This window comes from Lynx rufus, unplaced genomic scaffold (assembly GCF_022079265.1).
Source record: "Lynx rufus isolate CCGP_SWC_20201006 ecotype Redwood Valley unplaced genomic scaffold, mLynRuf1.p SCAF_10, whole genome shotgun sequence".
NCBI lineage: Eukaryota > Metazoa > Chordata > Mammalia > Carnivora > Felidae > Lynx > Lynx rufus.
The window spans coordinates 66,445,680-66,460,433 of record NW_025814824.1 but is presented as its reverse complement, the minus strand read 5'-3'; the positions used below and the strand labels follow the sequence as shown (position 1 = coordinate 66,460,433).

Here is a 14,754-nt window from a genome sequence, read left to right as displayed (position 1 = left end):
GGAATGAAGTGAGTTAACAGCCCAGCTCTTAGAGAGACGCTGATCTCTTCGTGTCAGTGTGGACTCTCTCAGCTCTGACTGAAAGCCTCAAGGAATATAAAACTGAGATTTGTTTGATTGCTGTGGAGGGTTCTAAGCCATTCACTTCCCAGTTGGGACACAAATTCTTTGCATATCTTGAGAAGATCATCTTTAATGCTCAGGTGAATGGTGTTTTTACACAGAGGAGGGTAAAGGCTGTGAGGCACGGTGAGCTCCCTGGAGCTCAGACATCAGCTCTTTGCTTGTCTATCTCTGATGAACACTCCTGGACACCCTATGTAGTCTCCTGGGCTTAGCTGCACCCCTCTGTAGTTGGCTTCTAAATCTGTTTCCTGCCCTGCCCTTTCTTCTGAGTTCAGAGCCTGAGTCCCCACTGGGCTATCTTAACTAAGCTTAACATGTCTATAACCAAAATGATCATCTTAGACTCAAAAAGCTGTAAGAGACCTTTGAGAGAATTGAATTAGTGTTTCTCAAACCAGAATAATGCTTGGACATTCTTTAAAAGAACAAAAATGTCAAGATTCCCCTTGTGTTCGCGAAACTTATTCTTTTTCTTTTTTTAATTAAAAACATTTTTTTAAATTTAACTTATTTTTTAAATTTACATCCAAGTTAGCGTATAGTGCAACAATGATTTCAGGAGTGAATTCCTTAATGCCCCTTACCCATTTAGCCCATCCCCCCTTCCACAACCCCTCCAGCAATCCTCTGTTTGTTCTCCATATTTAAGAGTCTCTTATGTTTTGTCCCCTTCCCTGTTTTTATATTATTTTTTGCTTCCCTTCCCTTATGTTCATCTGTTTTGTCTCTTAAAGTCCTCATATGAGTGAAGTCATATGATATTTGTCTTTCTCTGACTCACTGATTTCGCTTAGCATAATACCCTCTAGTTCCATCCATGTAGTTGCAAATGGCAAGATTTCATTCTTTTGGATTGCCGTGTAATACTTCATTGTGTATATATACCACATCTTCTTTATCCATTCATCCATCGATGGACAGTTGGGCTCTTTCCATATTTTGGCTATTGTTGATAGTGCTGCTGTAAACATTGGGGTGCATGTGCTCCTTCGAAACAGCATGCCTGTATCCCTTGGATTAATACCTAGTAGTACAAATGCTGGGTCGTAGGATAGTTCTATTTTTAATTTTTTTGAGGAACCTCCATACTGTTTTCCAGAGTGGCTGCACCAGTTTGCATTCCCACCAGTAGTGCAAAAGAGATCCTCTTTCTCCATGTCCTCGCCAACATCTGTTGTTGCCGAAATTTCTTCTTTTTTGTGATGTTACTTGTGTACATATGTGAAACAAGGTATAAACCTCTGTACTTATAGGCTATTATACAACCATATGACCCATGCATACTTGCAAATTAAATGCAAACAAAATTGTAAAACCAGTACAATTCAAATTAACATCGTTAATGTAGTAAGACAGCTATCATTGTTCAGATGAAACCAGATTATAAGTAGTAAGGTGAATTTGGTAGTGAATGCTGTAGGGCTGATTTTTTGGAGTTTGGACAGTCTACATTGCTGTGCTAACGATTCAGTTCTTCAACTGCTTTTCCAGTGACCTGCATTTGATAATCATTTGGCGTTCATTTGGTCCAATCTCCTCTTTTATAAATTGCGTCCGCATCTGTTCCTTTTTCATTAGTCTGCTACAATTACATCGGTGCCAACACAATCACAAATACAAATGTAAACCTAGGCTTTGAAATCTTGTGCCAGAAGTAGTTATAAAGTGGGCATTCAGAAGATTCAGATTTTTTTTAAAAATTTTTTTCAATGTTTATTTTATTTTTGAGAGAGAGAGACAGACAGAACGTGAGCAGGGGAGAGGCAGAGAGAGAGGGAGACACAGAATCTGAAGCAGACTCCAGGCCCCAAGCTGTCAGCACAGAGCTGGACGCGGGGCTCAAACTCACGAACCGTGAGATCATGACCTGAGCCAAAGTTGGACGCTTAACCGACTGACTGAGCCACCCAGATGCCCCAGGTTCAGATACGTTTATTTGAATTTGTTTAGATGACCATTGAAATGAAAACACAACATGTTTAAAATCCTCACAGAGAACTCCTATTTAATCCCTCATGAATATATGTACTAGTCTGAGAATCACTGATTTATTTTTATGTTATGTTATGTTATGTTATTATTATTTTTTCTGCCTCATGTTACAAGTGGGGACCTAAATCCTAAGGTCACTAGTCAGAGAGTAGAAACTAGAATCTATGTATCCTGTCTGTCTTGATTGATGATAATAGTAATAGTAAAATATAATGTGTTAATTTATAATATAATAAAAGCAAATGCCTAGGATGAGCTTCCATTATTAATTAGATTAATTCTTTAGGACCCCATGAAGTACTGTTATCTCCTTGTGTTGTAGCTGGGGTACTTGAAGTTCAGAGAGAGTCTAAGTAATCTGTCTGAGGTCCATCCACGCTGCTACTCAGGAGTGCATGTAGGTTTCGAGTCTAGATAATCTGACTCCAGAGCTGGTACTCTAAATCGCTGTCAGATTGCTTCTCAGTAGCATCATTATTTTTTGTTTTCAGTCTCAAAAACTTGAAGTTTCTGACCTTTTCCTCACCTTTGCTTCTGTTTCTCATGGCTTTTCCCAGGTATTGCCTGGGAAATTTCAAGTCCTGGTATTTCCAAGTCCTATCTGTTTATCACTTATCCTCACTTCTTAACCATTGTGTGCTCCAGGTCCCCTCCTCTTCTCATCCTGATGGCAGCAGCGCACATGATGGGAAACTGTCTTTGCCATAGCATATCCATTAACCACTGAGTGGTGGAAAGAATTGTTTCATCTTAGCAATGAAAGCAGGGCTCAAGGTAGTCCAGTCCAGACCTCTCATTTCACAGATGAGAACACTGAGACGCAAAGCAGAGGAGGGATTTCCCCAAGCTCAACCAAGGAATCAGGAGCTTGGGGTCTTGGAACAAGACGTGGGATTGGGCCATTCAGACTGGGCCATCCTCTTCTGGTCTTGAGCTTGTCACTTCTGGTTTAGTACTGCTTCTGGATTTAAAAAGAGTTAAGATTAGGGAGATAGGCAGGCTTAGTCAAAGGCAATTTGTAGCCTTCTGGCAGAGTTTTTGCTGGCGGAAGTAAAGATACAGCATCTGACACAAAAGGGCTTTTCTGGATGGTACACCACAAGCCTGCTAGCTTGCCCTTGGTTCCCTTCCTGAGAGCTCAAGGAAATGTATTTTTCTGAAGCTGAAAAAAAAAAAAGGCGGTTTATTGCAGGTTATAGATGCTTAGGTTGTCAGAGCTGGAGAGATCTGGGCTGCCCCTAGTACAGTTGATGGATCTGGGATTCCAGGCTGGGGGGCAGGGGTCCAGAGTGGGTCAGTCACGGAATTAGCACCGGAACCAGTTTCCTGGTGTCCCTACAGGCTTTTTTTTTTTTTTTTCCGGCTGGTTTTGCTTTATCTGCACTAAGGGTTTAATGCCCATGGATCTTAAGTGCTGACTGGTAGCTACTTCCCAATCCACCTGGCTTGGATTTCTGGATGATATTGTTGAGACATGGGGACCTGTCCAGGGTTTTGGTTCCTTTTCGTTAGCTCACATAGTCAGAACCCACTGCCTCCTGGGCAGGGAAAGAAGCTCCATGATTGTTCTTGCCCACAATGTGTGGGGTATCATTGCTTGTTTCCCATTTTCTCAGATTCTAGAAATACACACTTAGCTTCAGAGCCTGGTACCTGGGATATGCTTAATAAGCGGTTACTGAAGGAGTAGTAAATGTATTAAATGGGCCATTAGTTTGCAGGTCTCTAGGAGGCTCCCCTGCTATAGGGGCCTTGTGTTCTGCTGCTGGGAAGAATATGTAAAAACTGGGGGCTGAACAGTACACCCCAGAATAACCCTGTGGAAAGGCAACATTTGCCCTTTCCCTCTCTGTCCTTGTTTGCTAATGAATCCTGGGGACCTCTTTGTGCCCCCATTGTCCCCTCACAACAGCCATCAACCAGGGTTAGCTTTCCGTTGTTTCTGTTGGGCAAAGAATACACCGAGAGTTGCGAAAGTCGAGTGCAAAGCTCAGTTTGGGTCCAAAGTAACGGTTAACTTGTGTGGGTGGCAGTCATTCAGTACAAACAGGGCTTGGGACCGGAAGGGCGAGGGGCTTCAGGGCTCTCAGGATCCTCATCTGGTTTTAGGCTGAGCCAGAGGCCAAGGTCCCATGGAACAGATGGGACACTGTGGCCATCTGGCCTTTCTTTTTTGCTTTTGCTATTAATTTTCTCTATTAGATCTGATTAGTCATGTGCCTGGGAAGATAGGTAATTCTAATTGTCGCAGAGAGTGTAAGTATTTGGACTTTGGTTAACGATAAGGAATAAACTATCAAATAAATAGAAATTAAAACTCCTCATTTAAGAGCCATTAGAAAATTTTCCAGGGTAGATGAAAACTTTCCACATTCCCTCTCCACTTCCAGTTTCAGCTGATACATTTCTTCCTCATCCTTGTTCCTGGCCTGGCAGTGACGGTTCAAATCAGGATAATAATTCTAATTTTTATTTAATTCTAATTCTGTTCTAATTCCAGCTTGGCCACCATATGCCTCAATGGCTAAGGGAAAGTTGTTTCTCTTGAGTTTTAGTTTCGTCTTGTATGGGATGAAGAAAGTTAGAACACGTAGCCATTTATTGTTTCATTGGGATAAATATTGACTGAACATCCACTACATATGGGACAGTGGACCGGGTGTAGTGGTGGAGCAGACAGATGTGATCCTGGCCCTCGCGGAGCTGACAGTTCAGTGAGCGAAGCAGGTATAAAACATATCACAGAAGTAAAAATATAATAACAAACTGTGATAGGTGTTAGGAAGAAAATAAATCAGACAGACTTTGGCACTATGTTAGGTTCTACCAGGCCTTGGAAAGGGACTTAATGTAGAATGGAAAGTTATGACATTTAAGCTGAGAGCCCTGAAGTTCAAGTTGGAGAAGATCAGGAGCTCAGAGATTAGGGGCAGCATCATATTCCAGGTAGAGAGACACGTGGTGTGAAGGCTATGGGCCTAACGCATGTTCCCAAGTCAAGGAACAGAAAAGCCAGTGGCACTGGTGGAGTGAATGAAGACCGGCTGGGGAGATGAGTTGGGGATTGGCAGGGCCAGATCATGCCTGGCCTTGGAGTTGGGGAAGGGCAGTTGAATTTTATTTTATGTCCAGAAGAAGTCCCTGAAGTGGATGGGTCATGATGATGGGAATCAGATCGTGTAGTCCTTGGCCCTGAAGGGACTTGAGTGACTGTAGCCCAAGGAGACCATTGTAATCATTACGTGTGTATGTACGATTTTATGTTCTGTTTTCTTCTTTCATTTGATGTAATTTCGTGTATATCTTCTCTTATTTCCAAATAATCTTCATATTTGCAATAATGATTCTTGATACGTAGCCTGCATTTTCTAGTTTTGAAATACTTTTATATCCATTATCTTCTTAAATTTCAAAGCAATTCTGAGAGGAATGCTTTAAAATATGTGTATCATAGGTAAAGAAATATTATAAATTAGCAAGTTAGTGAGAGGGGGATCTTTTGGCCCCAATCTACCATGGCAGATTGCTGTTAATTTTAAGGTAATTCATCAATACAGCTTTTATTTGATAAGTTCATATCCTATTGCCAACTTTTAATGTTTATTTATTAACTATAAGCCTCCATGTCCTCAACTGTAAAGTAGGGACAATAGCAAATGGGGGTCAGTAGAACTGGGTTCAAGTGCTGGTGCACTCTCTTACCAGGCTACAGGTGATAACTTCTTCAAACCTTAGTTTCATGGTAATGATTCAACCTGTCTCACAGAGTCATTATGAGAATTAAATATTAGAGATGAGATGTATAAAAATCCCTGGTATATAGTAGGTGCTCACCATTGGCTGTAACTGTTAAAAATCTATAGACCATGAGTTCATTTTACCTCCGTGGAACTAGTTGATGTTTTGTGACCATGCCACTGAATAGGGTCACTTCCCACCTGGGCCACTGCTGTGTCAATGTCATGTGGCCTCTATAGTTGGGCAGAACTAGCAGTTAATCTCAATTCTGCCTTTGTCTCTATGACTTACTCTTCCTTTTCCCCTACTTATATATATTTTTGCCACATATAAAATGGGGACATTAATGGTTCCTACATCACAAGGTTGTTTGGAGACATAAATGAGATCATCCATATGTAATGTGCTTACTATGTACTGGACTCTAAATAAATAAATGGTAGCTACTGTTTATCCTAAATATACAGATGGTAGCTTCAGAGCACCAAGGGTGATAACCACTGTTTATCTTACTCATACTCTTCACTTATTTTTGTTTTTGTTTTTTTCTGAGTTCATTATTTTTTGAGTTCATTCACAGTTATGCCATTTTTAAAAAGTTTTATTCCTGTTGATATTTGTGAATGATTTTATTTAGCTATAAGCTGGTAAAACATACAATTTTGTGCTCTGCTTTTTTTCACTTAATATTGTATGTTTAATAGTGTCTGTGTTTCATAGATGTGATGACTGCACAATATATTGTCCAGTAGATGTACCATAATTTAATCATTTCCCATTGCTGTGCAGCTAAGTTGTTTCCAGTATTTTGTAAACGCAATGCTTCAGTGGCTGAATAACTTCATGTGTACAGCTTTTTGATATTTTAAATTTAGTTCTGTAGGGTGAATTTGTAGGAATATTACTTGGTGAAAGGGGATACTCATATTGCTTTTCCAGAGGGCTCAAATTGATTTGTATTTTCATCTGTATTATTTTATAAACGTCAGTTCATTCTCTTACTCAATGAACATTTTTTAGGTCTTTCTAGGTGGCAGGCTTAGTGAGAAGAAAGTGATAGTGGGAGAGAAACTCTTTTTTAAATAGGGTCCCTCCTGTGCCATGTTCTGATGAAGGCACTGAGTACCTGGGGAACTCCAAGGAGGGGCTTTCAACTTTGATGGTAGAAGAGAGTGAATGTCATTTGAAATCTTGGAGATTTCAATGTGTGTTGCTTCTTTGGGATTATTTAGACAAATACTAGGAAGATTAGCCACATCTTCGGTCTTGGAGACCCCACACTGACATGTGCTTTCTTCCAAAAGACTCATTTGTCTTTTCTTTCCCCCTTAGTGTGCTATCAAATAGTGTAAACTATTGTTTATGGATATATGGTAACAGTGGATTTTTGTTCCATTTGAGAAGTAATACATATACATTATGGAAAATTTAGGAAACACAGGATAGTCTTTTATTTTTAAAATGAAAAAAAAATTTATGTTTTTAAACTTTATTTGGAGAGAGAGAGAGAGGGTATGCTAATGTGCACGTGCAGGGGAGGGGCAGAGAGAGAGGGAGAGAAAGAATCCCAAGCAGGCTCCATGCTGTCAGGGCACAGCCTGATGTAGGGCTTGACCCCACAAACCTTGAGATCATGACCCCGAACCATGAGATCATGACCCCAGCTGACATCAAGAGTCGGACATTCAACCAACTGAGCCCCAGCCCCAGCACTGAAAAGTATTTTGAAAAGTCACCCATGTTCTTATCACCCCAAGATAGCCACTGTTATCATCTTTGTATTTCCTTCCAAAAAGAAGATTTAAAAAGAGTTTAGTAGGTAACCATAACAAAGGTCTCTGGAAATTAAAAATGGGTTATTTAAAATACCAAAATCCAACAACAAATGACAGCAGGAACAGAGAGGTTTTATTAATTATGATGTGTTCACAGTATGGAATATCAAAGTGGCCATTAAGATCCATATTTTAAGAGAATATTTTGTGTCATAGAAGACTTCCATTATGATGTTAAATAAAAAAGCAAAATATAAAATTATATATGCTGTATAATGTCAGTTTTGTAGAGAAAAATATTCATGTATACATAGAAATAGCAAAAAATATTAACAGAAAGCCTTTGTTAGCTCAGTTTACTAGGGATTATCTTTGGGAAGTAGGATTAAGGGTGATTTGTGTTTACTTTTTTCTACTTTTCTGGATTTTTTTTTTTGAGAGAGAGAGAGTGAGCGAGTATGAATGGAGTAGGGGTGAAGGGTGAGTAAGAGAGAAAGCATCCCAAGCAGGTTCCATGCCCATCGTGGAGCCCTGTGCTAGGCTTCATCTTATGACCCTGGGATCATGACCTGAGCCAAAATCATGAGTCAGATGCTCAACTGACTGAGCCACCCAGGCACCCCCTCGATTTTTTTAATTTCAAATTTTTCACAATGAAAATATATGTACTTAAAGATCAAGAAAAAAAAATCTGTTTAAAAAAAGAAGGGAGGATTTTAGGACAGTGTTCTCTTGGCTTTATGGCTCTGCAGCCACAGTTGTAATTACTCTTAACCACAAGGCCCTGTGACTCTTCTGGGCTCTTTGGTGTTCATCCTAATTAGAACGTTAGAGTCTAGAAATGAAGGGAATAAAAGAGGTGAGAGTCTTTGCGTGAGCACCCCCGGTTCAGTTGAATCGTGTCTAATGATTTCCATACTGTCCCTAGACTTATTTATCCCCTGGTAACTCACTGAGGCAGGGTTTTCCTTTAGAGACACCATATTGTTTTCACCAGTGGATCATGCTTACTTGTAAGTTTACTGATCTAACCCACTGGAGAAGATGGTACCCAGACCTTGATGGATGGGGAAGAAGAACTTTGCACTTTTCCCAGCTTTCCAGTCCTGGAGGCACCCAGTTCAATATGGAACTCTGTGTGATTTTCCATTGTGCTTTGGAGACCTTTCTCAGCCCAATGGGGGGCAACTTTGTGTGCATACAAAGAAGCAGAGATGGTGTGTTTAGCACAGCAGGCTGCCTGGCTTTCTCCTTTCAACAAATGGTCCTTACCTACCTGACACTGTCCCAGGGCTGGGAATGCAAAGCTGACGGGAGTGTTTGCCTTCAGGGGGTGCTCATATTGTGGTGAGGAGGGGAGTGATAGATGATTTCAGGGGCTGGAGGAAAAGGCTCTGGGAGGAATATGCACTGGTTACTATTACAGGAGAAGGGCTTCTAAGCTCAGTCTGAGATTTTAGTAAAGGAAATGATGCCTGAGTAAGTCTGTCTTGAAGAATGAATAGTAAGTAGTGAACCAGATGAAGCAGGATAGGAAGCATTTTCCTTTCTTGAGGAGAACATAGAGATATGGAGTAATAGGTTACAGCATGAGAACTGTAGACAATTCAGTGTTGTTAAAGCCTGGAGAGTGGTAGGAGAGGCTGGAGATTTGATCAGTTGTTTAATTAACTTTGCTGTGGATTTCCCAAAGCCCAAGAGCATTAGGCACCCATGTTATTTTTTAAATTCACAGCACTCTGTCTTATTTCCCCCCTCAGTGTCAGCTGTTGCTGGAAGTGGCCTGGCCCCTATTTATCTTCCTGATCCTGATCTCTGTTCGGCTGAGCTACCCACCTTATGAACAACATGAATGTAAGTATCTGAGCATCCTGCCTGAGACTCCCCTGGCAAGCAAAATCCAGGTAGTGGACACAGGCTACCTTTGACCTGTCCCAAGATGCTATCTTTAGGAAATACCACACATGATTTGGAACAGAAAAGCTTCTAATTTTTTGATAAGGCGTGAACTCAGGAAACCATTTTCAGTCTTAGCGAATGGTGATAACAGTAATTATAATAATAGCCAACATCTGTTTCATCCATTTTAGATCATGAAAGTAAAATAACCTTACCCATAAGTCGGAAAGTGGTGATTAAAAAAGCCTCCTGGGGCAATGCCTTAACTCAACTGTCATCTGGACCCTGCCAGTTTTTTTCATATGCATTATGTCTTTACTGCACAATTTGCAAATCATGGAAACATATGATTTTAAGCAGCATTTATATAGAACAGCTCAGATTGACTAATATTCTTTTGTGTGATTGTCATAACAACCTTGTATGATAGACTCCTCATTGTTATCTATTGCTTTAATTTCTTGGTAAGTAAATTGAGGCTCCAAGAAGTGCAGGGACTTGCCCAAGGTCACATATCCCATAAGTAACAGGTGAAATTAAGATCAGATCATCAGACTCCCAATCATGTGTTTGGATGGTGGCCTTTAAAACAGTGAGTGTAGAAAATACAGTAATGGCTAAGAACACAAGCTCTAGATGTCAAGTTACTTGGGTTTGAATCCTGGTTTCAATACTAGGCATATCACCTTGGGCAAGTGACTTAGCCTCTCTGTACCTAAGAGAATGACAGCACCTACCCCATGTGGTTGTTGTGTTGTTCTGCAATCACCGTCTTTGTCTCCTGGCTAGGCGTGCTGGATGGACTGACTGCAGAAATGCCCCCGTCTAAAGGGTCAATATTTATGTGGGAGGTTTAACTGGGATCTCTGTTCCATTGCTTCCATGACTTTTCCTACCATTAACCAGCTCCACTCACATCCTGTCAGCTCTACAGGCTTGCAGGATACTGTTCCTCTGGGAAGAGATGGGGTTAGGGTCACCTTTTAATTGTGTTCTTGGTCTGGTCCCATCTGTCTCACAGCACATAATGACTGTTATTTACCTGCTAATTTGCTAGCGCATATTATACCTATTGAAGTTAAAAAAACAAAAACATGAAACCACAAAACCTCAAGAACATTCTACCAAATGTCATTTTTCTGATCTCACCAAAAAAGAAAAGAGCATAAAATGAAATCTACGCTCAATTTGTGGGCCAGGGAGGTAATTCTGCTTTTTCTTTTGGTGCCCTGAAGTTTAGTGAATGAATGCATGTTTGATTTTATTGAATCATTACCCTAAGCTTCACTGAAGTACACATTTTAGGGAAAACTCCGCTTTTTCATCTGCTAGGCTATAATCTCTCAGGAATGATCACAAACAGGCAAGATGGTGTAGTAGAACATCTTGCAGACCATCACGCAGACCTTGGCATCAGACAAATTGGGGTTTGTTTGGATCCTTGCTACACTACTTGCTGAGATTGTGCTCTTGGACAAGTTATGAAATCTTAACCCAGAGCCCTCTGGATGTAGACTATAGATTCTCAGAAATGTGAAGTTCCTATTCTTACAGAAGGCAGGTGAGACTTTAATCCCCCTTTGTGTACTTCTTGCAACCTTACCTCCTGCTCTCACCACCTTCTAGGGACATAGCCAGAAGAACAGAGAGCTCAGATAAAGCTTGCAGAAGTGTCTTTCTCTGGGAATAAAGGATTGGTGTATAACTGTTCCCCATAAATCTTCCCCAATTTGGTCAAGAGCCATTAAGGTCGTAATCACTTCTGTGGGCCCTGGGAGTCCATTATGCTATTTGATTGTCCTCCTGTATATCCAGTGCCAAGTCCCCATCCTGCTTCCCCCCCCCCCACATTGGGGGATACAACCTATAGGAAAGGGTCTTTGCTTTACTCCACAAGGATCAGTCTAAAATAACTTCGCCTTCCATTGCCCTGTGTTGCCTGGACCAACATTACCCTGTCTTTGGTGCCAAGTATCTCCAGGAGGTTAAAGAGGAGAATCCCTTGATTCTTCGAGCGTTTGGTTGGGTTACATAAATTTCACCTGCATGAAGAGCAGCTGACTTAGGCAAGGGACCTTGTTTGGTTTTCCTTGAACTATTAACAGGGAGATAAGGAGGTTAACTGAGTAAATGTTCAACAGGCCAGAGTCCCTGTAGAGGTTGGCCACAGTGATCAGATCTTGTCACATCCTTGCTTTGGATGTTGCCTCTCTGGTTGGACTATGGATGGAAGAAAAAGGAAGAAGGACCCCAATATTGAAATTGCAAAGGGTAGCAAACTCCTGGCTATAGTTTACCTTCTGGGTAGACTTTGTTAGCACATTTGTATGAAAAGAGTAAGATGAGTAAAACAGGATTCCTGCTTTGGAGGATGGTGGTAGCTCTGAGGTGGAGAGGCTGTTCCTGGCTGGACAGTAGCAGAGTGAGTACTATTGTAGGTGCACAACCACAGTGCCTCAGTAATCCTGACAGGCTCACTCATTGAGCCTTTACCCTGTGCCAGGCACTCTGATACATGCTTTGCCTGTAAGAATGCATGCAATACTCACTGCAGCTCTGTGAAGTAGATTGTATTTTTATCAACATTTTACACATCAGGAAACCAAGGTAGGAGTTTGGTAACTTGGCTGAAGTTGCTACTTAGCAAGTTTTGGGGACTAGATGTGAAACCCAGTTAGTCTAACCTCAAAATCTGTAAAGCTACATAGTTCTTCATCACCTAGAGCCACTGTTTTTTTTTTTTTTTATGTTTATTTATTTATTTTTGGAGAGAGAGAGAGATGTGTGTGCATTCAGGGCAGGGACAGAGGGGGAGAGAGAATCCCAAGCACAATCCGAGCTGTCAGTGCAGAACCTGATGTAGGGCTTGATCCCACGACCCTGAAATCATAACCTGAGCCAAAATCAAGAGTTGGACACTTAGCTGACTGAGCTACTCAGGTGCTTTGAGCCATTGTTTTTAATGGCCATTAACTCTTTTAGGATCACAGATAACCCAGAGAATATGATGAAAGCTGGAGCCATGGCCTTTCTGTCCAAACCACACATGCTTGGTTCTCACGTTAAAAGCTCCTGGTTCCAGGGTTCATTTATCTTGATCCTCGTAAGGGGCACCTGTAGCTGACAACCTCACACGATCTGTGCCTTTGACACATGGGACCAGCCCCAGTCTCCCCAGTCATGCTGTTTGTAAGGAGTGCCTCCATAATGAAGGGAAAGAAGAGTGAAGGGGTGACCTATGGGATGGGGCTCAGTGTTTTGATAAGCGACAGAACAGCAATGACAACAAATATAGCTTCACAGATGACATCTGATCCCAAGTCAGCATGGTTATTAGGTGCCTTTGAGGAGCTTGTGAGCTGGCAGAGGAGGAGAAACTGAGATGTTTGGCCAACAGAGGACAGTACCTCAGGAATAAGGGAAGGAACATGGATCGGGATCACGGACATGTGGGTTCCACTCCTAGTCCTGCCCACTGTCTCCTTGAGCATTCTTCACCTGGCACTTCATCTGGCTGTGGTTTCCTTACAGCATGAAGGAACTGGATAGTAAGGTCATTCCCAGGGCCCCTCCACATCTCCGAAAGGTAAGGCAGGAGGTGGAAGGTCGAATAATGATGGCCAAGTGCTTGCTATACATCAGGCACTTTTTGTATATGGTCTTCCTCTACTACTGTCATCACTTCCCCAGGACTGGGGCCTGGAATCCCATTCCCCAGGTGATGTCAAGTAGATTAAGAACTACTATCTGATGCCAAGTTTCTGACTCAGGGTAGGATGTGTCCAGAGGTGGCTGGTCTCTGTGATGTGGGTAATGGGACAGACAGAATTGGGATGAAGCAATGTATGGGTGGAACCAAAAGAGATAAAGGTTCCTATCAAGTCCCGGAATCACTTCAAGAATTAATGTTTCTCTTTGTGTTTTTCCTCTTGATTTCATAGGCCACTTTCCAAACAAAGCCATGCCCTCTGCAGGAACGCTTCCTTGGGTTCAGGGGATTATCTGTAATGCCAATAACCCTTGTTTCCGTTATCCGACTCCTGGTGAGGCCCCTGGAGTTGTTGGAAACTTTAACAAATCCATGTAAGTACTATATCAGGTTTTCTTTCCAAACTTGTCAGTTAATACTTTTTCTTCCTTTCTCAACCTCCAGAGAATTTTGAATGGTTGAATTTGAGTGAAGTTGCTTTTGTAAAGGTTTGAAGAATGAGGGCTGGGAGGATTGCCACCAGGATTTAAGACTATGGGGACCTTACTTTGGTGCATTTTAGGAGTAACAGTATGTAGCTAAGAGTCATGTGGTTGGGGGCCGTATTTCTAGAAACTGGTCAATAAGTAGGGAAGGGGAGACATAGAGTTCTGTCCATTAATTATCCTACTCATTTAGCAAAACTTCCTGTGCATCTTAAATGGCTGCTCTCGGAGCTGGGGGAGGTGGTGCAGAGGTGAGCATGGGAGGGGGCCTGCCCTCAAGGAGCGCATGGCTAAGGATCAGAGAATTTGGTCCTCTGCTTCCAGATCCGCTCTTACTCTGTCACTGCCCTGTCATACTGCAGTGTCCCTATGTCTGCAGGTCTTTTCTCTTCCCCGGGTATGAGCTCCCTGACAGCCAGGATGTTGCTTCCTTTGCTCTTGTATCCCTGGCTCCCGGCTTCAATATTGGACATAGTATGGACTTGATAAGTGTTTGCGAAGTGAGGAAGATTGAAGATTGAAGATTCTTGGAATGCACAGAACTGTGGCATGAGTTGGAGCGGACAAAGGACTTCATGAGATGTATTAGGACAGTTCTGAGGAAGCAGCAGTTGGGGCAGGCAGGGCCACATTACAGTGTTCATGGACCTCAGGCTTTGTAGCTTTCATGGACCCCCTTTTATAACTGTGTTGGTAAAAAAAAATGAATATAATCTAGGTTGAATTCATCATCATATATATTCATTTGAATTTCTGAATTTCATTTTTTATTCTGATTTTAAAAGAAATGAAAAAATTTTGTGGACCCCTAAGAATATTCTGGGCCATAGGCACTGTGTCTACTGTGTCTCATGGATAAGTTGGCCCTTGATGTGTATGTGTGTGTAAGGGAGGGCTTCCTGGAAAGGAGGCACATGGGCTGGGCCTTGCAGGGTGATAAGATTTGGTTGTGTGCACACACGGAAGAGCGTGTAGGGCAAAGGATTGTGCCAGGTGGGCGGGAGCACGGGGTATTCATGGAGCTGGGGTG

General features: G+C 41.9%; 1 protein-coding gene across 3 annotated transcripts in view; it reads left to right on the top strand.

Moving 5' to 3' along the window:
• ABCA1 (ATP binding cassette subfamily A member 1) overlaps nt 1-14,754 on the top strand; it is a 135,461-nt gene that overhangs the window by 20,679 nt on the left and 100,028 nt on the right. For all 3 annotated transcript variants that reach the window (XR_006959960.1, XM_047067351.1, XM_047067358.1), the window contains exons 3-4: nt 9,392-9,485; nt 13,472-13,613. Coding sequence is in view for 2 of the 3 variants with exons in the window: in XM_047067351.1 (XP_046923307.1) it covers nt 9,392-9,485; nt 13,472-13,613 (236 nt within the window). In the remaining variant the exon portion in view is untranslated. The remainder of the gene's footprint in view (nt 1-9,391; nt 9,486-13,471; nt 13,614-14,754) is intronic.